Source organism: Poromitra crassiceps (assembly GCF_964638095.1).
Source record: "Poromitra crassiceps genome assembly, chromosome: 6".
NCBI lineage: Eukaryota > Metazoa > Chordata > Actinopteri > Beryciformes > Melamphaidae > Poromitra > Poromitra crassiceps.
In genome coordinates this window covers 24,029,334-24,053,894 of record NC_139627.1, presented here as the reverse complement: position 1 = coordinate 24,053,894, position 24,561 = coordinate 24,029,334, and the positions used below count along the sequence as shown (strand labels likewise).

At 45.1% G+C, this 24,561-nt stretch overlaps 1 protein-coding gene across 1 annotated transcript in view; it reads right to left on the bottom strand.

The window, feature by feature from the left end:
- The window catches only part of lrp1bb (low density lipoprotein receptor-related protein 1Bb), a gene marked incomplete at its 5' end in the record, with an annotated part of 421,412 nt that overhangs the window by 78,065 nt on the left and 318,786 nt on the right, over positions 1-24,561 (bottom strand). The window contains 9 exons of the mRNA XM_083638437.1: positions 220-348; positions 2,877-2,996; positions 7,447-7,569; positions 7,832-7,981; positions 8,893-9,006; positions 10,171-10,290; positions 11,046-11,174; positions 14,414-14,539; positions 21,052-21,244. Of these exons, the coding sequence (XP_083494563.1) occupies positions 220-348; positions 2,877-2,996; positions 7,447-7,569; positions 7,832-7,981; positions 8,893-9,006; positions 10,171-10,290; positions 11,046-11,174; positions 14,414-14,539; positions 21,052-21,244 (1,204 nt within the window). The remainder of the gene's footprint in view (positions 1-219; positions 349-2,876; positions 2,997-7,446; positions 7,570-7,831; positions 7,982-8,892; positions 9,007-10,170; positions 10,291-11,045; positions 11,175-14,413; positions 14,540-21,051; positions 21,245-24,561) is intronic.

Below are 24,561 nucleotides of genomic sequence, written 5' to 3'. Positions count from 1 at the left end.
CACATTAAAAACCTCCAAACTCCAATTATTGTATTTTTCGTTTTCTGGCCTGAATTGAGCTGTACATGCTGATTCACAGTATTGTGTTGAGCGAGTTAAAAACGCTGTAATTTAAGAAACACAATAGATCCATTCTTCACTGGTGGAAAACGTACACAGCGCTTACTGTATAACGGCGATAAGTTATTCAGTGTGTCGGGACGAGAAGGCGGAGCTTACCGCAGCCGGCGGCGGAGAGTTCATCGCTGCCGTCGGAGCAGTCCCTCTCCCCGTCACAGAGCCAGCGCTGGGGAACACAGGCGTACGACCCTGGGCAGCTGAACAGCCCTGGAGCACATGTCACTGAGCCTACAGGGAAAACAGGAGCATAATGCTCTAGTTTCAAATGCCAACGGGATACAGTGGGTCAGAACACACCACAGAGGGGGAATAACTACAGAGGAGGGCACAGGCATATTTTTAAACTAATCTGTGGCAAACGGCGGGCAACGATAATCAAACTTGGCGCAATTTACGTCAAATGAGAAAACCACTGAACTTAAGCAGTCTGATACTGTCTATATCCATGAACATTTACCAGTATCTCCCTGTCACACCAATGCACAGCTCAAGAGAAATAAAGATCTCGACTGAAGCACAAAGTCTCATGTTCATGGCGTATGGCGTGGTTCATATTGACAAATAATAATAATAATGAATTGGACTATTCTAAACAAGGATTAGTCAGCAATTATGCCTAATGCCCTAAAACACAAAGGACCAGTGGATGAAAATGGGTTGTGTAATGAAATAAAGGTAAATACAGTAGTTCAATTATATAGCCCAGTTAAAAAGGCACTCCCTTGTTAGTGGTCCAAGCACATACATGTAGTGCTAAAGTAAACCCTATTGTATTTGCTGGAATTATTCTACTTCTTTCTTTCTTTCTTTCTTGCTTCTTTCTTTCTTTCTCTCCGGTAAAAAGTAGCTCAAGTCCTACAGCAGCCATATTTGGCAAGTGGACTCCTATGGCACACCGCTACTCAGGCAAGGCACCCCAAGCATATTGGCCAGAAGGTGGCGCTATAACAAGCAACTTAATAAAACAAAGAACAAACAAACAAAAAACGTCTAAACCGTGTGGCATATACTGAAAATTCTTGTGCCCATACAGTAGATTCGCTGGAAGGTGCCGCGAGTCCAACCGAAACTCCTAGGTCATTCATCCAATTCACATCACGTGTGGAGAATCTGGGGACTGTTCTCTTTCAAAGTTGTATAAAGGTTATTGATAGGTCAAATGGTTTGGCTTTTATCGACCAATATAAACTTTGAACAAAACACACCATAACACAAAATTGGCCATAACTCATTAACATTCATCTAATCAAGCCAACATGTTTACCACATGTTAAGAAGTGTTGCGTGAGCCATGAACACATCCCCACACAAAGCATTTTTAGCTGTATCACTAAAGGGTGCTAAATGCAAAGAAGTAAGCACGCACAAATCGCTTGAGGGACAGTTTCTTCCCGCAGGCCACGAGACTCCTTAACATACACAAATAGTGTAGTAGCTGTACTGTACCGCACTGTAGATGCTACCATTATGTATGTCTAATGTTTAATTGTATGTTTAATTAAGTATATGCTATTTGCACCTGTACGTCAAATACGTCAAATTTAAAATGTTTAAGTACGTCCAAAGTATGCACATGACATGTGCACCTATGTGCAGTGAATATGCCACTGTCTCTGACTTGTCTTATCACTCTACTGCCTTATTGCTTGTTGTGTCTCTTGTTGTTTTTGCACTCATATGCCCTGTTATATTTGTACTATGTTGTAAACGGAGTTCACAGCACAAGAATTTCACACGTGATACTACACGTGAAAATCTTGAATCTTGAATCTAATCTCATAATTGACCACATAATAATATGTTGATCAAATTGCTGACACATGTTCTAGGATGATGCCCAAGTAAATCCATGAAATTTGGTCATTATTGATGAAAGTGGGTGTGGCTTATTGCGTAATAACCCAGCCTCCATTGCTATTAAAGTCACAACTTCATCTGTCTGTGATGACACAGAACTTTCAACCCATAGAGAGCAGTGCAGCAGCGGCTTTCTGGCCCATAGAGAGACAGTCTGTGTCTCGTCATAGACGCTGGGGTAGCTGGCTGGGGGCGTGGTCAGGGTGGGGTAAATCCCCCCGTTCCCCCGATTCAGCATAGTTAGCATTTAGCTGCTAGCCCAGCCCAGGCAGACACGATCAGGGGTTCAACCACCGCAGTAAACGCACATCTGAACAGATGTCTATGTACCTGCTCTAGAATCCCAAATCCTGTAGTCTAGAGTCGCAGCACTGTCCTTTGGTGAGTGAGCCCATTGAGATATATTGGGGTTTTTACCCCACTCGTGCACGTGTTTTTTGTCTGTCTCTCTTATTGAAATGTCTTTGGACCCCCCGCAATCGCTGCTTGCGGCTATTTTTTTGATTGGAATTGTGCGGGGGGAAAAACCTCTGGGCTATTCCATTAATATTTCCTTGACATTCCATTACAATCCAATTATACAAGCAATGTTCACAGCAACCATTCTCCATTTATTGTGGTTGGATTCCTTTTTTATATTGTGGAATTCATTACAGATACATCTCATTTGCCTATTGGAATAGCTGTGCCTCATGGGCCTCAATGATGAAAAATCTATTTGCCTCAGCGCCCACTCCAATCATCAGAAATGCCTGTGGGGTCATTTGTTGTCTCATTAACATTGTTTCATTTCTGTCCGTTGGTTTTCCCAGCCCGGCTGCTGCACCACGCGGAGCTGTCGCGGCTAATAAAAGTGGATGTGACCTTTTGTTCCTTGTGACATGTGAGAGGCCACTAACCGCAGATCTGCACGCTCTCGTCCAGGCCGTCCTCGCAGTCGTTCTCCCCGTCGCACAGCCACTGCTTGGCGATGCACTTGTTTTTGGAGCAGGCGAATTGGTTCCACAGGCATGAGGAGTCTGCAGAGGGCGGGGAGGGGAATTTCAATGCCATAAATCAAAAAGGAAATGAAGAGGGAACAACAACAAAACTGGCATAGCCTGTAGAGGGGGCAGAGTGTTTTTAATCAAAACACAACAAGTGGGCCGGCCCTCGTTTGCCCCTTAGCCTTGTTTCCTCTGTAGTTCTTTTGCTTTACAGCGTGCAGCAGCATAGCCTCCGAACAAAGTGCTGCACACATTATATTTTATTTTCTGTCATGAAAGAAGCCTTTTGACAATGAATAATGGCTGCTGGTTATTGTAAATGAAACAGCAACCTTTCCTGACACAAAACAAATGCACAGATGAAGCGTCTTGCGTCTACCCCGAGCAATTATCTTCAATACTGATCACTGAGATTCATTTATCTTTTATTTGCTAAGAGAACTAAGATGCCAGGGGAAACAAGACTAGAGCAAACGACCTCGTGCTGCTGATCATCACCATGGAGTAAAAGAGATGAGGATGAGAGTGGATGTATTGGTTCTCTGTGCTGAGTTTGTGTCACAGAGCCACCCGCTCTCCCCGGGGAGTCGTAGCGCCGTCCCTTCTCTCAGATGTCAGGCCTGGAAGAGTGTGCCAGGGCTTTGATGAGATGCTGAGAGAATGGGCGGGGGGGGGGGGGGGGGGGCGGCTGCTCCAGGTCAGACCACAATACGAGGAACTCCGGAGAGGGAGAGGCGGTGTCATGCTGCGCTGCTTTCCTGCATGTCAGTCTTTGTACATCACGCCAGCTTTACTTTGATACCAAGACGGGAGATAAGGGCGAGGTAGATACACGCAAAATAACCCAATCCCGAGATCATGATTATTCAGATTTTGTGTACGTGATACCAGAATTTGCATTTCAAATACCGACAACAGCTGCTTCGGGTATATAACAAAATAGTAGGTCTGCGGCACATTAAATGTATCAAAGTAAGTCTTTCATGTCTCCCGTTTTCAACGGTGTTTCGCTCAGTGGAAAAGCACACTAGACATTGTGCAAGTGTTTCATCTAATCAGAGGTGGAATTTGGAATTTCTGAGATGTAATGACAATTTCCTCAAACCACTTTGCCATCAGATTATCAGTGGCTGGAGCTTTTTATATGATAATTAACTCAGAGGAATGGGAATATTGTCTATTTGTCCTGAAAAAGCAATTCAGAAGTTCTCAACGAATCGTGGCATAATTCATATCGCTTCTGATATAAGCACATTTGAAGCTGGAGATGTTATCGCGGTGCGCGGGCCACAAATGACGCTCCGAGATAAAGGGATGGAAATGATGTTGGTGTGTTATGCGCCTCTCGAACAGCATTCACAGCCAATTTACTAAATAAATCAGATAACATGTGAACAGCATTTAGAATGAAAAGTGGACCGCGTTGAACCGCCTCCATCTGGCTGGATGCAACTGAAATGTGAACAAAGGTGCAGGTTCATTATAAAGTAAGAGGAAACGGGTGTAAAAAACTCTGAGGCAATTTAGCCAAAAACATTCGACTAGAATGAGCCAGGCTCTGTGGCCACATTTAGGTTTCCTAACTGCCGATGAAAGATCTTTTTCTTAAAATTCTGAATACACTCAAATGTCATCAGTCCCAAACTGCTGCCCTTTGACTGGTTTCAGGGGGTGGTCATATCAAAAAGAAAAAAGAAAAACAGCAGTTGCAAGATCCCTCAATGTGTGTGTGGTTGAGGTGGGGTTGCTGTCCATAATTTCAGAAGATACAGCTTTGTTACTGAGACTAATGCAAACAAAAACAAACAAACAAAAAACTCCAGGTCTACACCACTGTATATTATGGACGACACGTCCCCGCTTCCAAACCGCTATGCAAAAAGAAAGAAAGAAATGAAGCCAATATAATATAGTTTCCAGCTGCCATCTTGCTTGTGGGACGTCATTTGCTATCGGAGTCTCTACACACTGTCAACAGGGCTAATTGCTAACAGTTGTTTCATGACTTCCTCCTCTTTAACAGGCCAACGAAGAAGCAATGGGCAGATAGCTCTAAGACAGGCAGATAGCTCAAAGACAGGTAGCAAGTATGACGATATTGTGTGTGTGTGTGTGTGTGTGTGTGTGTGTGTGTGTGTGTGTGTGTGTGTGTGTGTGTGTGTGGGCTCCTCCATCAGATCTAATGACCTTGGACTCCTGTGAGAACTGTGACAAAGCTCACCATCACGCAACATACATTGGAGCAGCCCTCTTTATTTTACTTTGATGCCAAAAGCAATGACGCGTGAACAGAGATGGGAGCGTGTGGTTGGTTTTGATGGCAGATTATATTTATCCACACCATGACTTAATTACGGTCTTCCTATCTAATTGGAGAGACCTTTACTTTGTCATGGTAAGTTATGCATACATTTGCGAGGATCAAAGCATGGGCAAGAGTGCTCTTGTAGCCTCTGGTGAGGGGAGTGGGGAGGAGGATAATGTGTAATCCGTTCAGATGTCACCACTTCCCAGTGAACCCGCGTGTTTCCATCACCCACCACCGTTTTGCGATGACTGCTGCATCATTAATTAATTGTTACGCTGGAAGTATATGTTAATTAGAAGGGAGCAGAACAGAAAAAAACGGCATCCTTTTTAATAGCCTTGATCTGAAGGCAGGATTGCAGGTAGACTCTCCAGCAATCAGCCACACTCGGTTGAGACATCTCATTAAACACACAATGAGGGGAAGCAAAACAAAGTGTGGAGACATTGTGACGTGATAAACAATGATCCTTCAAAAAACAACAACAACACATTACAACGAATAGCTTCTCGCGAATGGAATGCAATCTTCAATTGGCGTCTGGGCCATTCGGCTGCCAGCCAGCTACCAGCCAAGATCCTTAAACAACGATAAAACAGAAGCTTAACTTAATATACTTAACTTAACATTTCATTTAAAACAATTCAGCCTCTTAATAAACAGTATATCATTTGTTTCTCTAAAGCAGTGTTTCTCAAACTTTTTCAGACCAACGACCAAAAAAAAACTCGGGGACCACCTAACTCCCAAAACATCCCAAAAAACAATATGCCTACCACTTCAACTGTAAATGACAAATTACAGGCTAATTAAATGACAAATAGCATTAAGGCTGTACAATTAATCAAATTTCTGGCTTCCCACAATTATGAAAACAAGATAACCAACATAAAAAATATATACAATTTATTTTAGTCCATTTACCTTTTTTTACATTAATTTATCCTTTTCAGTTCAAATATATTCAAAGTTCAAAGAAAGTTTTTTCAAGTTCAATAAATGCACAATGTTGCCAAAGTCAAATAGGCTATCTGTTGCCATCTTAAAGTTGCATTCAGTGATGTTTTGTGTTCAAATAAGTGTTAAATGGCTCTATATTCTGACAGCAATCACTGAAATAGAGTGTTTGGTCAGTAACTTGGAACTCCCAACCCCCCGCTGTAGCCTACTCTGTCTCTGTCCTGTAGCCCTGCAGAGTGGACCTATCACCGCAACCGTAACTCGTAGAGACTCGGGGGTGGTGGCGTTGGGTTCGGGGTGAAAAAATACTTATTGTCGTTAATAATGCATCGCGATCTGACCTTCCATTTAAAAACGTAACATTTCTCTGATTGGATAGTGGGAGGTAAAAAGATAAAAAAAAAAGATAAATCTACTCACAGACCACTAGGGGGCGCCTGCGGACCACCAGTGTTTGAGAAACACTGCTCTAAAGCAATGGAGTATCGCAGGAATGAGTCTGGAAGTAGCACTTCTGGTTCGTAGGGAGAAAAGGCAATGTGATTTTTTTAGTATGGGGATTTCGATTAAATTCATGAAATAAGGTATGTGACAGCGAAGATTGTGTTCAGCAAGATAATGTTCACAAACGCGGACCACTTTTATGACTTTTGCAGCGTAAATGTGTTTTTTTTAATCGAGATTTTCAGAAAACGTTCCATTGCATTTAACCGAAATACCCATACAAAAATCCCATTGCCTTTCCCCCCCTACGAACCAGCATGGCGGCGATTTCTGGGTAAGCCTACAAAAATACGTCATCCCTACGGTACTCTATGTCTCTTATGGTGTAACAAAGATCAGTTCTTCGTTATGGCAGCCGTAAGGCTTTCGGCTGGGAGCAGCAAGTAAAGATTACTGCCACTGTAGTACCTGACCTATTTTCTGCCCTGTAAACAAACACACCATTCATAAGAACACACAATTCTATCATTAGTGTTTAACCCATCGATGGGATGCCTATTAGATATTTATGAATAATTCATGAACCAGATTTTAGGGCCAGTAGAGCTTATTGAGGTGTGAAGGTTCTGTCTTTGAAAAATAAAATATGTAAAAAAGTTGACTTGGCGTGTCGGCTGCCCTCACACACGTACACACACAGCTTGCTTTCAGCTTAGTGTGTGGAAGCTGCTCGTGGTGTGTGGTCAGATGTGTCGTCAGGGCGAAGCTCACCACACTGGAATTCGTCTGCGCCGTCCTCGCAGTCCTTCTGGCCGTCGCACAGCCACACGCTGGAGATGCAGTTGCCGCTCGGACAGGCGAAGTGGCCCTCCTCACACTTCTGCCCATGGGAAACTGGGACAGACAACAAAGGGAAGTCAGTGCCTGCTGCGGGTATTAGCCATGATTGAGGTCATTATCTTTCCCTAAGCTCTCTCTGAATCTCTAGCTCTGCTGTCCTAATCACCTCCGAAAATGAGATCTGGACGGTTTATAACACTCTCTTCCTGTAAGTCTTTTCTAATTGAAGCGGGCTCCCTCAATCTGTCTTGCTACACACACGTTGGAGGGGGTTGTGGTGTGTGTGTGTGTGTGTGTGGGGGGGGGAAGGGGTCACCCTGGCAGTTGGTCTCGTCTGCGTAGTCTCCGCAGTCGTTGGCACCATCGCAGATCCATGAGGGGTGGATGCAGAGCGAGGTGGAGTTGCAGCTGATGAAACCTTTCTCTTTCACCCCCAGCTTGTAGAAGTGGGAGCAGTCTGTGTGGTCTGAATACAAAACACAGCACCGCAATCAGCACTGTCTGGAGCAATGGGTTAGGGGGAGGCAGGCGGGACGGAGGGGGGCTGGATCTGATGTGAGCGAGTGACAAGCACAGATCTAAGTCACTGAATCCAGTTGATCCGTTAGAGCAGTGTTTCTCAAACTTTTTCAGACCAAGGACCACTTAAACCAATGAAAAAAACTCGGGGACCAGCTAACTCCCAAAACATCCCCAAAAACAATAGGCCTACTACTTCAACTGTAAATGACAAATTACAGGCTAATTAAATGACAAATAGCAGTACAATTAATAACATTTTTGGCTTCCCACAATTATGAAAACAAGATAACCGATATAAAAAATATATATGTAATTTATTTTAGTTACGGTAGTCCATTTACCTTTTTTTTTTTTTTCTCCTGTTCAGTTCAAATATATTCAAAGTTCAAAGAAAGTTTTTTCAAGTTCAATAAATGCACAATGTTGCCAAATAGGCTATCTTTTGCCATCTTCAAGTTGCATTCAGTGATGTTTTTGTGTTCAAATAAGTGTTAAATGTCTCTATATTCTGACAGCAATTACTGAAATAGTGTCAGTAACTTGGAACTCCCAACCACCCGCTGTACTCGGTCTCTCTCCTGTAGCCCTGCAGGCAGAGTGGACGTATCTCCACAACCGTAAGTCGTAGAGAGTCAGAGGTGGTGGGGTTGGATTCAGGGTGAAAAAAGACATATAGTCCTTTATAGGCATCATGATCTGACCTTGAGTTTCCCAGAAAATGTAAAAATTTCTCTGATTGGATAGTGGGAGGTAAAAAAAAGGAAAAAAATATAAATCTACTCGCGAACCACTAGGGGGCGCCCGCGGACCACCAGTTGCCTGTTTGTTTACATGTGCAACGTGGGAGGGACTTACTGCAGTTCTTCTCGTCTGAGGCGTCGGCGCAGTCGATGACCTGGTTACACCAGGCTGAGGCGGCTACACAGCTCCCGTCCTGGCACGCTGATTCAAATGAGCCGCACGTGACATCTGGGAGACGGAATTAGCATTTCAGAAAATATAACAGAGAGCAGAGCGCTCTGCGACAGCTACAGGTAAAGCTCAGGCACCGATATTTAACATCTTTGTCTGGGAATTAATGAAAATTATTATATAGTTAAAGGGATGGATATTGGGGTGTGCAAGAGCAAATTTGACATGATATTCAGTTAAGAGAGTGGGTACTTCTTGTTCATTTACCGTTTACTGTGCAATGGCACTGGCCATTTCACCACTCTGCATTTCATTTCTTAATAATATGCTATAATTTAATGTTTTAACAGTAATGAAAATAAACATAATGCTGATGTCCCATTAAAATTCAATGGATGCTCCAAGCAAGACACATCATGGCGAGATAAGCTCTTTGCTGAAATCCCAGCCTCCGTTCTGAGAAAGGTCCACATTAATTATGAGAATAGTCTCTTTCAGATTTATAATGTATTAGGAGTCCACAATACACTATAGTCCCACTACAACAGAACAAAACAACAGCAAATGACGGGAAGAATATATTGTGAAAACGCCTGCAAATACTGCTCAACAGTCGCAATAAACACACTTGTGTGGCATTTGTCTAATTATTTCACCACTCTGTTATACGTATGGAGAGACTTAGGTTTCTGAGGACCAATTCACTTAAAACGTTTTCAACCATTTGGGACCCGTTTCTAGCCTACCTTGATGATGTTAGGGGTGACATGTGACTCGCCTGTCTGGTTTCTCATGGACAACTTGTGTGGGATCCCAGGAACAATATCTCTCACAAGCACATAAGCACCTTATGTGGCTGGTAATCATGTAATATTGAATGTCAATAATATATGTGTTTTTTTTCTTTTCTTTTCTTGTGTCTGAGCATGTTCATTTGTCTTGTTTGTGCATTGTTTTGAAAAATTGAAAATAAAATATTGGGGGGAAACTTCAATTTAGATGCAAAACATTGTTGTCCGGGCTCTCAAAGCAGCTCTGCCTTGGGCAGAGGGTGTCTTTGAGTTTGCGTGCGCCGTGTGATCCCGGGGCTCATTAGACAGTGGGGGGCTTAGCGTGTAGCGTGTAGCCTAACGTGGAGTATTAGCATGAGCATTAGCGAGTTGGGACTGCGCCCTCAGAGTCAGGGAGGATTGAGTGGCAGATCAAACAGCAGTGACTCACTGTTACAGAAAGCTTCGTCCGAGTTATCCCCGCAGTCATCGAGCCCGTCACAGAACCGGCTGTTGGCCACACAGCGCTGGTTGTAGCAGGGCCTGAAACCCCTCCTGCAGCTCCTGTTGTCTGGACAAAGTCAAATGCAGAAATATATTAGAAAAGAGCAGTGCTATTTGGGATCAGACATTTTTATTTGTTTGTTGTTTGTGTTCAGGCTGTAGATTTTCTGACAAAATAGCATGTGAATGAAAAGCTGTCTAGCAGCTAACTTGGATGTCGGACTTTCCCAGTGGGACATGAATCGACATGAAAATCGACTTGTGGTGGAAATCCCAGATGCAGATCACCACCAAAATCGAATTAACTAATCTTTGGGCCAAGGGCTATCTGTCCACCACATTTCTGCCAAATCTGTTTTCATACAGTACCCTCTTGACATACAGGTATAAATACATTGCATTGCATCCATATGAAAATTGTACTGTAATGTAACTGATTGATGATACCGATACCAGGTGGGTTAGGCCATGTTAGAATATCTACACATCTGCGCATGTACTTTCAGATAGATTATGTGGGGCGGCTGCCGCTCAGGAGGTAGAGCGGGTCGTCCACTAATCGCTTTGGATAAAAGAGGTCGGTGGTTCGATTCCCGCCTCCTCCAGTCTGCATGTCGAAGTGTCCTTGGACAATATATTGAACCCCAAATTGCTCCCGATGGTGTGCCAGCACCCTGCGTGGTAGCCTGCCGCCATCGGTGTATGAATGGGTGAATGTACCTACTGATTGTAAAGCGCTTTGGATAAAGGCGCTATATAAATGCAGGCCATTTACCATTATAATCTGACCAATGCTTTAAAGTGCTCTGAAGTGTTCCTTACCACAGTATTGCATCTTTTCATCGGACTTATCTTTGCAGTGGGCCACTCCGTCACACGTTAGCTGATAGTTGATGCACTCTCCATTGCCACACTCAAATTCGGTGTGGATATTGCAGGAGGAATTTTCTGCTGCAGGAGAAGAGCACGAGCAGGAGTGTGAGCGAGTAACGCTTTCAGCTGAATTGCCTGTCATTATGCATCAAGGTCAAGCCACACAACTGTGTATACACACCATATAGTAAACAGGTGGCCTCAATGCCTATGTTTACATGCACAGTAACCTCTGTGATTCAAGTCACCTGGTTTTGTGTTGACTCATGGAAATGTCATAACCGGTTATTATGGTCATATTTCAATTATGAGAAACCTTGCTGTAAGTTGCCTGGCCTATTCTGATATTAAAGTCACAGTGAAATGAAACATTTCTCTTGTACCAGAAGTTGTATATAAAAATTTCAATCACAGATAGTTTGGAAATCTTTCCCTCCACCCTTCCCATCATATAAATCTTGCTATTTCACAATCATGGAAGGTAAAACTGTTTCCCTTTCCTACAGTAAGACACCATGGGCCCTATCTTGGTACAGGGGTACCGCTTTTTGCACTTTGCGCACCTGTTTGTGCCTGCCTTATACTATTGCCTCTGCAGGACGATAGCGTGTCCAGGTGTTATGCCGAGTTTTGCACCCCCGCCACCAAATGCATCCCCACCTCATGGGAGCATATTGTAATGATTTATACAGAAATGTAACTTAAACATTTATATAATTGATATAATTGTTTGGGTAGACATGACCTCCCTGTTTTTAAGTTAAAACAGCCACAAAATATGGTGGGGATGCAATACTCGTGGGGGAGCGTAACTCATCACAACAACGGGCGCAAGCACAAATTGGGGCGTGCCAAGTCATTTATGCACGGCGCAAATGGGATTTGGGCGGTGTTAACCACCAGAATTATTCACAGGTGTGGCCTGGCAATGCATGGGCGTTACATCAATCAAACCAATCAGATTCCCGTCTTGCAGTCCCTGTAATACAGTTTGCGTGAGGCATATATAGTACAGTATGCTGTAATTCTCCCCATGCGTAATTTGGATAGAGCTATCTCTATTGACTGTATATATTATCCCTATCTCATAACAACACCATCATATAATACCTGTTAAAAACATCTGTGATTTGATGCAATTCGGGTTGTTTTGTTGACTGGGGTGGGATAATAGAAACGTGTTTGCAGCGGGGAAATGGCAGAGACAAAAGAAAAGATGGGAGGATTTAGAGTGGACTCATTTAAAACTCGGTGAAACAGTAGTGAGAGAGCTGCGTGCCGAGGACAGAGAGAGATGGAGAGAGCTTGTCGACAGATCGTTTGTGCGTGGTGCCCCAACGACCCTCTGGGTTATGGGATAGGTGAAGGTGTCCAAGTTTTCTCAATTAATTTGCCATTAACCCCTCTTTGCGATGTGATAAAAGTTTCTCAGTGAATTATAGTTGGGATTGCCTCACTGAATAATCTGCTGGTTACCCAATTTTAGCAGCAGAATTTTATGTCCTGGCGTGGCACGTCCGTACGTAATGACATTTCTGCGCTGCGCAGCGCAGAGATTATGGTATACCCCGCGCAGCGGGGTATTTTTGCGCATAAGAGGTGCTTTTCAAAGCTCTTGGCGCAAAGTAATTGACGATAGCAGAACGCAGAATACGGGGAAACGCATTCTGCGTGGAAACGCCTGGTTTGGCATGTGGCACGCCTACCCCATGCATGTCCAGTACAATTATAACAGGCATAGAGGTAATAGGCGGCAGGGAGAAAACAAATGTGCTTGTGCACGCCCACAATTTGCATTGCGCGCAGCGTTAAACGAGCGCAAGCTCTAAATTACCGCTTTTGCGACGATAGGGTCCCATGATTTCATCCACTGCCTGCTTCAATAACGGGCATAATGGACGTGTGGGAGGTCAGCCGTCCTCTACAATGGTGTGCAGTCTAGAATCCACTCAGTTTGTTGTGTTCCAACCTGCCCAATTTAGAGTCTGTACACGCAGCAGCCACAGTCTGAAGCAGAAGTGGTACATGTGTGCTTGACGATTACTCGAAAAGCCAGTTCCTTTCATTTTTGCACAAACTCAGACATTCACAGCATAATGGGTGCGTTTTGATGTCTCCAAAAAACATGTTGGTGAGGATAATAATTTCTTTCCTATGTATTGCACACACACATCTACTGCTCAGTCGAAGAGGGAGAGCAAAGCTGGCAGCTGAACCTTTTCATACTGTGTTGCCGGTGGTAGTGGACCTGTCGGGGGACATGCATATTCATTTTTAGTTATGAATGGTTCAAGGCAAAATATAGCTATTCAATCCCAGGATAGAGAAAGCTTCATAGAAATAGCTTAAGCCGAATAAGACCTTAAGCGTCAGGTTGCCCTAATCTATGCATGTAAACTTAGCTAATGGCCCTCTTCAAAAATCATTATTAGTACAGTACAGTGTTGCATAAAGAGCACTATGACCATGCTGTTCAAGCAACTGGCCTGACTAACAATAATCAATGGCTTGGCTCAGTGGTTAGCATGCCTCACAACAAGAAGATTGTGGGTTCGAATCTCCACCAAGGTCCAAGTGGAGTTTGCATATTAGATTAGATTAGATTAGATTTTATATTCTCTCCGACGGTGTTTGCGTGGGTTTCCTCCCACAGTCCAAAGATATGCTTGTGTTTGTGTAATGTAATCTAGTAAAAATGTATAGTACCGGTATGCAGCCTATGTTGTGTGGAAGGGTGTAGTGGTAAATGCAGAGGTAGGTAGTTTACCCACCTTGTTTCCTCGCATTGATGTATACAGTTCATCTGAAAAACGGTGAGTAGTAAACTCTCAGCCTCATGTCAAAGAGGTGGGTAAACTCAGTGTACTTGCGTTTACTCTCCACTACGCCCCTGGTTGTGTGTAGATACAGTATATGATGTAGTACATGACTGCGATGATACTATGTAAAGAAAGCCCTTTGAGACATGCTTGTGTGATAAGGGACTATAGACACTATAAACTGAACTGAACTGAACAGAACGTTTATAATAGCCATTATTCACCTTATGCAGCCCCGCCCACTTGACCCATTGTATCACGACTTCCTGTTCAAAACGCCGGCTGTTTTACCTGCTCAAACTAGTCTGACTCACCTGGTCAAACCTAGTCTGACTCACATGAGTCAGACTAGGTTGATGAGTGACAGGAAGTGTAAATACAATCGGAAACTTCCAATTGTATTTACACTTCCTGTTAGTCTCTCAAGCCCGACGGTCTCTTCTACATAAGGTGAATAGGCTCTGCAGAATTCAATGTGCAGCACCTCTCATGACTTACACACGCATCTGTTGTCGTCTAACAGCACACGCTCTCCGCGGCACGTGCAGTTCACCTTCCCATACGGCGTCAGGAGGCAAAGGTCACCGCAGCCGCCGTTCATGTGTTGGCACGGGGATAACTCACCTGCAAGAGCAGGCAAACGGCCTGGTTAGACACGGAGTCAAGTCAAGTCAACTTTATTTATAGGACGGCCTGGTTAGGCACGGAGTCAAGTCAAGTCAACTTTATTTATAGGACGGCCTGGTTAGGCACGGAGTCAAGTCAAGTCAACTTTATTTATAGGACGGCCTGGTTAGGCACGGAGTCAAGTCAAGTCAACTTTATTTATAGGATGGCCTGGTTAGGCACGGAGTCAAGTCAAGTCAACTTTATTTATAGGACGGCCTGGTTAGGCACGGAGTCAAGTCAAGTCAACTTTATTTATAGGACGGCCTGGTTAGGCACGGAGTCAAGTCAAGTCAACTTTATTTATAGGACGGCCTGGTTAGGCACGGAGTCAAGTCAAGTCAACTTTATTTATAGGACGGCCTGGTTAGGCACGGAGTCAAGTCAAGTCAACTTTATTTATAGGACGGCCTGGTTAGGTACGGAGTCAAGTCAAGTCAACTTTATTTATAGGACGGCCTGGTTAGACACGGAGTCAAGTCAAGTCAACTTTATTTATAGGACGGCCTGGTTAGGCACGGAGTCAAGTCAAGTCAACTTTATTTATAGGACGGCCTGGTTAGACACGGAGTCAAGTCAAGTCAACTTTATTTATAGGACGGCCTGGTTAGGCACGGAGTCAAGTCAAGTCAACTTTATTTATAGGACGGCCTGGTTAGGCACGGAGTCAAGTCAAGTCAACTTTATTTATAGGACGGCCTGGTTAGGCACGGAGTCAAGTCAAGTCAACTTTATTTATAGGACGGCCTGGTTAGGCACGGAGTCAAGTCAAGTCAACTTTATTTATAGGACGGCCTGGTTAGGTACGGAGTCAAGTCAAGTCAACTTTATTTATAGGACGGCCTGGTTAGACACGGAGTCAAGTCAAGTCAACTTTATTTATAGGATGGCCTGGTTAGGCACGGAGTCAAGTCAAGTCAACTTTATTTATAGGACGGCCTGGTTAGACACGGAGTCAAGTCAAGTCAACTTTATTTATAGGATGGCCTGGTTAGGTACGGAGTCAAGTCAAGTCAACTTTATTTATAGGACGGCCTGGTTAGACACGGAGTCAAGTCAAGTCAACTTTATTTATAGGATGGCCTGGTTAGGCACGGAGTCAAGTCAAGTCAACTTTATTTATAGGACGGCCTGGTTAGGCACGGAGTCAAGTCAAGTCAACTTTATTTATAGGACGGCCTGGTTAGGCACGGAGTCAAGTCAAGTCAACTTTATTTATAGGACGGCCTGGTTAGGCACGGAGTCAAGTCAAGTCAACTTTATTTATAGGACGGCCTGGTTAGGTACGGAGTCAAGTCAAGTCAACTTTATTTATAGGACGGCCTGGTTAGGTACGGAGTCAAGTCAAGTCAACTTTATTTATAGGACGGCCTGGTTAGGTACGGAGTCAAGTCAAGTCAACTTTATTTATAGGACGGCCTGGTTAGGTACGGAGTCAAGTCAAGTCAACTTTATTTATAGGACGGCCTGGTTAGGCACGGAGTCAAGTCAAGTCAACTTTATTTATAGGACGGCCTGGTTAGGCACGGAGTCAAGTCAAGTCAACTTTATTTATAGGACGGCCTGGTTAGGCACGGAGTCAAGTCAAGTCAACTTTATTTATAGAGCAAAGCAGGTTTGCTCATTCAAAGAGCTGTACAGTGCAGAAACGTGGAAGGAGAATATGGGCAAAGCATTCATTCTTTTCATGCATGAAAAATACAGTAAAATAGCAAAACTACTATTCAGACACAAATAAAAGCCGGGGAGAAAATATCTATTTTTAGTTAGTCTTAACTGAATCAACAGATTGAGCTGATCTGCTGTTAAAAGGAAGGCGATGCCATGGCCTCAGGACGGTTCCAGTAGAGGCTCCATCGCCCTTAGACCTTGATAAGATGAGAGACCTTGACAATACATCTAGGACCTAAGGGGCCGAGATATGCGGTACGGGCAGAGAATTTCATAGATGCAATCAGGTGCAAAGCCATGTAAGGCTTTATAAACAAACAGTATGATTTTTAATTCAATTCTATAGCTGACAGAGACGAGCCAGTGCTTTTTGGATCTGGTTAAAAGCCTGGCTGTGCTGTTCTGGACTCGCTGGAGGCAAGAGAGAGGCCTGACTGATACCAGCCAACAGTTAGTTACAGTAGTTGAGGAGGAAAGAAATTAAAGCACAAATAACTCTTTGAAGGTCTGAGAAGGACGAGAACATACAGTACAGTATAACATTGTTATATGAGATATTGGTGTCTCTGCCACTTTATCAATGGATTTCTCCCTGTATGATGGTTGAATGTCATTGTACAATGGCGGCTCATTCTATTCTGAGGAACTGACACCAACACCTGACATTTAACTTTGATGTTTTAGTTGAAACATTTTCTGCCATCAAACTGTAGGTGCGCTGGAAATATCTCAATTTGACATCAGTTGAACAGTTATCCATGAGAATAGGAAAATACATCAAAATGGACCCAGGCAGCCAGGAGACATCGCCAAAAGCTACCGTTTTATTTTATTTAAATTTTTATATACAGAAGTGAAGTGCTTCAGGGTGGATTCTTCCTTTTAATAAGCTTGGAGTGCTGCACAGAGTCTTGTTTTAATGTGAAGGATCTTCAGTGTCTGTCAGGCTTGGTGCGAGGCATGGTGGATTTACGCGCGGATAGTTGATGGCCAAGACACACTTGGTAAACTGAAGTCTCGATGAGTAGGAACGCTGTGGAACTTGATAGCTGGGTCTGCAAGGTTCGAAGATGGGGAACTGTTGCAGAGTGTTGTCGCGAGATGAATCTAGTCTATGAACAACTGCAGAGGACCTGCAGAACCGAACCTTTATAGATCCCGAATATGACATCACCTTGTGTTATGACATCATCAGTGAGACCATCCGAGAGGCATGATTTAGACACTTATGAATCATGACATCATCACCGTCTGCGACATCATCAGTGATCTGTGACAACATAGTAGGAATGATGACCTCATCCTAACAGTACCCTCCCCTCTACGGCGTCCAATGAGACCATCAAGGAAGACATCTGGAGAACAGAAATGCTGCAGACTCTGGTGGAGGTGCTCTTCAGCAGGTGGTTAGATGCAGGCAGACAGTGGAGGTGCTCTTCAGCAGGTGGTTAGATGCAGGCAGACAGTGGAGGTGCTCTTCAGCAGGTGGTTAGATGCAGGCAGACAGTGGAGGTGCTCTTCAGCAGGTGGTTAGATGCAGGCAGACAGTGGAGGTGCTCTTCAGCAGGGTCCGCAATGCTGTCAGCGCTGTTGGTAAGGTCTCCCCGGTGACAAGACGACATGTCGTTGATTCGCTGATTTGGAACAAAGGCTTGGGAACTGGCGTCTCAGGGTCTTCTGTGTTGGCCACTTCAGCTGACCGCCTGGTGGGTCAGCTGAAGCAGCCGGCGGGGAAACTGGCGTCTGACAAGGAAACCACCAAGAGGCCGATGGGGAAAACCGGCGCCTTAGGGTCTTCTGTGTTGACCGCTTCAGCTGGCCGCCTGGTGGGTCAGCTGAAGCGGCCGGCAGGGAAACTGGCGCCTCATGGTCCTCCTCCTTGATCGATGGAACCTTATCCGCTGAATCCGTTTCTGAGTTGTTCATACTGTCAGGCTTGCTGTGGGACATGGTGGATTTACGCGCGGATAGTTGATGGCCAAGACAAACTTGGTAAACTGAAGTCTCGATGAGTAGGAACGCTGTGGAACTTGATAGCTGGGTCTGCAAGGTTCGAAGATGGGGAACTGTTGCAGAGTGTTGTCGCGAGATGAATCTAGTCTATGAACAACTGCAGAGGACCTGCAGAACCGAACCTTTATAGATCCCGAATATGACATCACCTTGTGTTATGACATCATCAGTGAGACCATCCGAGAGGCATGATTTAGACACTTATGAATCATGACATCATCACCGTCTGCGACATCATCAGTGATCTGTGACAACATAGTAGTAATGATGACCTCATCCTAACAGTCTCAGCCTTCCACCCACCCAAATTAGGGGCCAAAAGGCATCACAATTACCGACTACAAACAGCTATGCTCCTCCTGTCCACTGACGAGTCGACTACAAACAGGTATGCTCCTGTCCACTGACGAGTCGACTACAAACAGGTACGCTCCTCCTGTCCACTGACGAGTCGACTACAAACAGGTATGCTCCTGTCCACTGACGAGTCGACTACAAACAGGTACGCTCCTCCTGTCCACTGACGAGTCGACTACAAACAGGTACGCTCCTCCTGTCCACTGACGAGTCGACTACAAACAGGTATGCTCCTCCTGTCCACTGACGAGTCGACTACAAACAGGTACGCTCCTCCTGTCCACTGACGAGTCGACTACAAACAGGTATGCTCCTCCTGTCCACTGACGAGTCGACTACAAACAGGTATGCTCCTCCTGTCCACTGACGAGTCGACTACAAACAGGTATGCTCCTCCTGTCCACTGACGAGTCGACTACAAACAGGTACGCTCCTCCTGTCCACTGACGAGTCGACTACAAACAGGTACGCTCCTCCTGTCCACTGACGAGTCGACTACAAACAGGTACGCTCCTCCTGTCCACTGATGAGTCGACTACAAACAGGTACGCTCCTCCTGTCCACTGACGAGTCGACTACAAACAGGTACGCTCCTCCTGTCCACTGACGAGTCGACTACAAACAGGTACGCTCCTCCTGTCCACTGACGAGTCGACTACAAACAGGTACGCTCCTCCTGTCCACTGACGAGTCGACTACAAACAGGTACGCTCCTCCTGTCCACTGACGAGTCGACTACAAACAGGTACGCTCCTCCTGTCCACTGATGAGTCAACTACAAACAGGTACGCTCCTCCTGTCCACTGATGAGTCAACTACAAACAGGTATGCTCCTCCTGTCCACTGACGAGTCGACTACAAACAGGTTTGCTCCTCCTGTCCACTGACGAGTCGACTACAAACAGGTATGCTCCTCCTGTCCACTGACGAGTCAACTACAAACAGGTACGCTCCTCCTGTCCACTGACGAGTCGACTACAAACAGGTACGCTCCTCCTGTCCACTGACGAGTCGACTACAAACAGGTATGCTCCTCCTGTCCACTGATGAGTCGACTACAAACAGGTACGCTCCTCCTGTCCACTGATGAGTCGACTACAAACAGGTATGCTCCTCCTGTCCACTGATGAGTCTACTACAAACAGGTACGCTCCTCCTGTCCACTGATGAGTCTACTACAAACAGGTACGCTCCTCCTGTCCACTGATGAGTCAACTACAAACAGGTATGATCCTCCTGTCCAGTGATGAGTCAACTACAAACAGGGATGATCCTCCTGCCCAGTGATGGAGCCAAAAGAGCTTGAGTGTGTTGCTATGCAACCAAAGGAAACCTATTAAAATGCTGAATGTTTCGCCTGGGGGGCTCTGTGGGAAATTAATGCATGTGTGTGTGTGTGTGTGTGTGTGTGTGTGTGTGTGCGCGCATGCGCACGTGTGTGTCATGATGTGCACAAAGCCGCTGCTTGCCTATAGTAAAGACATGACCCAGGAAAGATGTTCCAGTAGTAGAGCAGTGGAAAAAGAGAGAAATGCAGAGAAGAGAGAAGAATAGTATGATTCACCAGAGAGAGACATGAGCATTGGAAAGCCTGGGTTACTACCTGCCCCCTGCAGCCTGTGTGTATTTTATTCATGAGAGAAGAAACCACTTCTCTGTTCTGCAGTGCCCAGCTCAGGCACTTGTCTGGTTATTCATGATGAGCGCATTCAGTCAGAGCAGAATATAATAAGGGGTTAAAAATTTAACAACCAAAAGGATCAACTGATGATTAAATCCTACATAGCATTATAGTGTTGTGGCTGAGCTGATACAGGTCAGTGGAAATGTGATTATTTCCCATGACAAGATAAACGAGGAGACAGAGTGGCTCTGAGCAGCCGAATCAAACCACTGGGACGCGCTTAAGCCCATTTCCCTTTGTCCTACTTGGAAATAAAACTGTACATGACACTTTAGAGACTCCCTTCTCAACATAGGGTACTTTTTTATTAATTACACCCCCAACCTCAAGTTTCTACCCATTGCTAAATAAGACCACCCTAATTTATCATTCCCACTGTTTCCCGCACATCAAAATGAGGAGCGTTTTTAGATCCTTAGCCAAGCGGGGTGGTGCTGAAAAAAGAATATTAAGCCAAGAGGGGACCAAAGTGCTCAGTACACCGGCCCCCACAGAACACATTGAAACAGATGAATGCGTGCAAACTCTACAAGTGGTGCAGATCACAGCAGTTTCCTCTAGTATCCTCACTCTATTACAGCAGGAAGTGCATATAAGCAACATAAACATACGCATGCAAGAATTTGCACCCAAATGCACACATAGGCGGCTGCACACATACGACGCAAACATTTGCAGACACAACACAAACACTGCATCCCTTGGTATTCAACTTCATCTCATCCCCAGGCAGCGGAATACTCACAGTTGTTTGTGTCGCGGGCCACAGCTATAATTCCCATGGGTTGATGGGGAATGTCTGCTCGCAGTATCTTGGTGTCTCCGCCCGTGTACTTGTTTGATCGCAGCACAGCCCTGCGGGCCCAGTCCGACCAGAAGATAAAGTCCCCGTAGATGGCGAGCCCGAAGAAGGTTCCCGGGCCGGATTTAACTATGACCTACAAATGACAGAGCACAGCATTGATGTTCTAGGCCTGCTTTCCATCAGGCTGCAGGTTGCTATTGCACTTGTATCTTATCCTATCTTGCGCACAAAGCCACAGTTGAATCCTCTTGGAGAAGACCCAGCTGTGGCACAGTGAATCCATACTTTTTGCGTAAATAGCTCTGGAAGAAACATCAACAGAATTCTGAGTGATGCCACAGGAATAAATTGGGGAGCGCGATAATGTTTTTCGAGTCATTAATCAACACATCACCCCCGCCGCCCACATGACTGCTTAACCCAGATGTTGGGGGAGTAAATGACAGTGTCATTGGCAGGGAGGCAGGCATCCATCAGACGCCTCCTTTAGGGACTCTCCGGGCTGGAGGGGCGTCAGGGCTTCCAGCGGCTGCCTTCTCTCTGCCATTAGTGGGACAGGCTTGTAAGCAGCATCACATTAGCCCTGTGCCATGCTGGGATTAATAGGACAGGTGTTGATTAAAGAAGCCCAGCGTGTGGAGGCAACCACTGGCCATCAGGAGAAGGAGAGAGAGACACAGAGAAAGGCAGAGAGAGAGAGAGAGAGGCAGAGAGAGACAGAGAGAGGGAGGATAGAACACCAGATGGGGTATGATGGAACATATTGATAGGAAATTGGATTTGGGAGACATTATGTGGTTTACGGCCAGAAAACAAATTACTTCCAGACCAAGTATCATGTTGGCTACTCATGTTTTTTTGCAAACGTGTTCTGTTTACCATTACTTTTCAACCATATTATTACATGGTACATCAATTGCCATGCCCCTCGTGACTGAGTACTCTGTTTGACATGGCAATACCTACCGACGCGCCCAGATTTCACACTGGTGACATCAATCAAATGATGCTAACCAGGAGCGAGCCATCCTCATGCAGTTCTGAATTAATATTCTCCCTCCTCATAGTGGAAAAGGTTGTCTTTCCCCTGCTAAACGCGCTGACATCTTCCCTCAACACGCACTCCGTGGCCGTCTCTGGAGCTCGGGCTCGGCTAACGACACGGCTCTCCACTCTGAAAATGGCACAGAGGAGTGGAGCCGCTGCCACAGCTCCATCTCCTCCCTGTCACCGGCCGCCCTGTCAGCGGGTAATGACACTGCTGCATTGGAGAGGAGGAGCCAGGCCCGCGAGGACACTCCTCTGCCATACAAATAAGGCTGGCTTCACACCGCAGGATTTCACACTCGCTTCAGAACTGCTGCTCGTACGTGATTTTTTTAAATGGTTGTTCTTATCTATTCTAGGATGTAACCAATGTCCGATTCCATTATCAACTGGCAGATTAACAAAAACAAAATACATCACATGTGTTTTTGTACCTCCGACTTGTTTCCGACACGTTTGCCACGTTTGTCTTCCTGAATACCAAATGTTGTGTCGCTCGGCCCTTCATGCTAACACTGGCTCAGCCATGGTTGCCAGAATTATGACAACTGTCTCACGTCACTCGAATGACATCACGTTAGGTTTATGTAAGCGTTAATGCACGACGAGGTGTCCATTATCACTTTTTAAGGGACGACGTGGAGGCGTGAACCGTCCGAGGCGAAGCCGAGGATGGTTGCCTCCGCGAAGTCCCTTAAAAAGTGATAATGGACACCTCGAAGTGCATTAACCCGCTTATACCATGGTCACTTGCCAAAGAAACAAAACAAGACCATTCATTTATATTTTCATGCATTTTGCAATCAAAATCTAGTTTTCATAACCTTGAATATGAGTTGAGAACCGGCGAGACAAAATAGTCCCCTCGAGATTAGGCTATCATTGGATAAAATGGCTGCTTAGTTTCTACACCTGGCACAATTCTAGAATCAAGCTAACTAATAATTTGGCCAATTGTAGCCTATGTAACAACATACAAAATAAAACGGCAATGTCTAAGAATGCAACGCCATGTAACTGGGTCGTTTAAACTCGCATTCCAGGGAATTGCGTTAACGTCTGTGGGTCTTATAAGACGTAAATGGCGCGAGGCAGGAGTAGAGTGAAAACTATCTGCTTTCAGTATGTTGGAGTCCAGGTATGTTTTGTACAAGGACGTCTCTCAGTGTGCAATCCCGCACCGCATCGTCAATACACGTTCGCTAATAAAACTGCTTGTTTTGCCATCTGCGGGAAGGCTCAAACTGTCAATAGTGTTTGGCAACATGGAAACGACTCTATACATGAGTATTATTCTCCAGGGTTTACTGTGGGACAGAGAAAATGTGCGTATGAAGAGGCGAGAGGAGAGAGAGAGAAAGGAGGACAGCACAGCGCTGTTGACACACACAGTGCAAGCTTCCCTGCTCCTCTCGCTCTCTCTCTCTCTCTCTCTCTCTCTTTCCTCGGCTGTTCACGCCCATTTTCTCTGTCCGGAGAGTGGCTCATAATGGCTCAGAGCCGGCTTCTGTCAGGGGAGGGAAATCTCCGAAACGAAAATCAAAATTGTAAATAAGAGTTATTTTTGATAAACTGAGCACACAGGGGTGATTTAAATACGGTAGTTACTTTGACCGACTCAATTTTTTTCTCAACTTAGAAAATTGTCATATTAACCCTTAACGGGGGTATAGAGCTCAAACAGCTCTCTTGATAACACTGATGAAACTATGGCGCATTGATATGAATGGTGAACAGACCATTTAGCTAGGTGTACATTATCACTGTACAATATCACAAAATAATGGACACCTTGCAGCCAATCAGAATCGAGTATTCACCCAGACCATGGTATAAGTATTGTTAAGGCAACTGCAAAACATTTCGATGTGAGCGTTCAAACACAAGTCGCATGGAGATCGCATGCCTTGTGATCCGATTTTGCACGACATATCCATGTGGTCCAAGCAGCTTTTAGATGTTGACACGGATTAGAAAACCTCACATATGTGTGACATGTGAGGGGGAAAGAAAATCTGATTTGTGACACTCGATGGGCCCCGATTGTCCCATGAATCCCTTCACCCTAGAGTGCCTCAGTGCTGTGAGTTGACAATCAGTTACCTCTGTTTAATTTACACATTTTAATTGGGACGGAGATGGAATCTACGCCCACGGGGGTCTCAACACAAAGCCTTCATTAGCGGGACTAGACTGTGGCAAGGGCAGGTGGGGACCGGAAGGGCGGGGACTTTTTGAGCCCTGTGACCCCGCTCTGCAAGCGGATGGGTAACTAATTGAGACGGACCGAGGTACTGAGCCGCAGAGGTCGTGTCAAGCGCAAATTGAAATCCATGGCGGAAAGGCCACTGCGTACCATAATCCTTTACATGCCAAGGATACAGAAGGATACACACCGGCTTT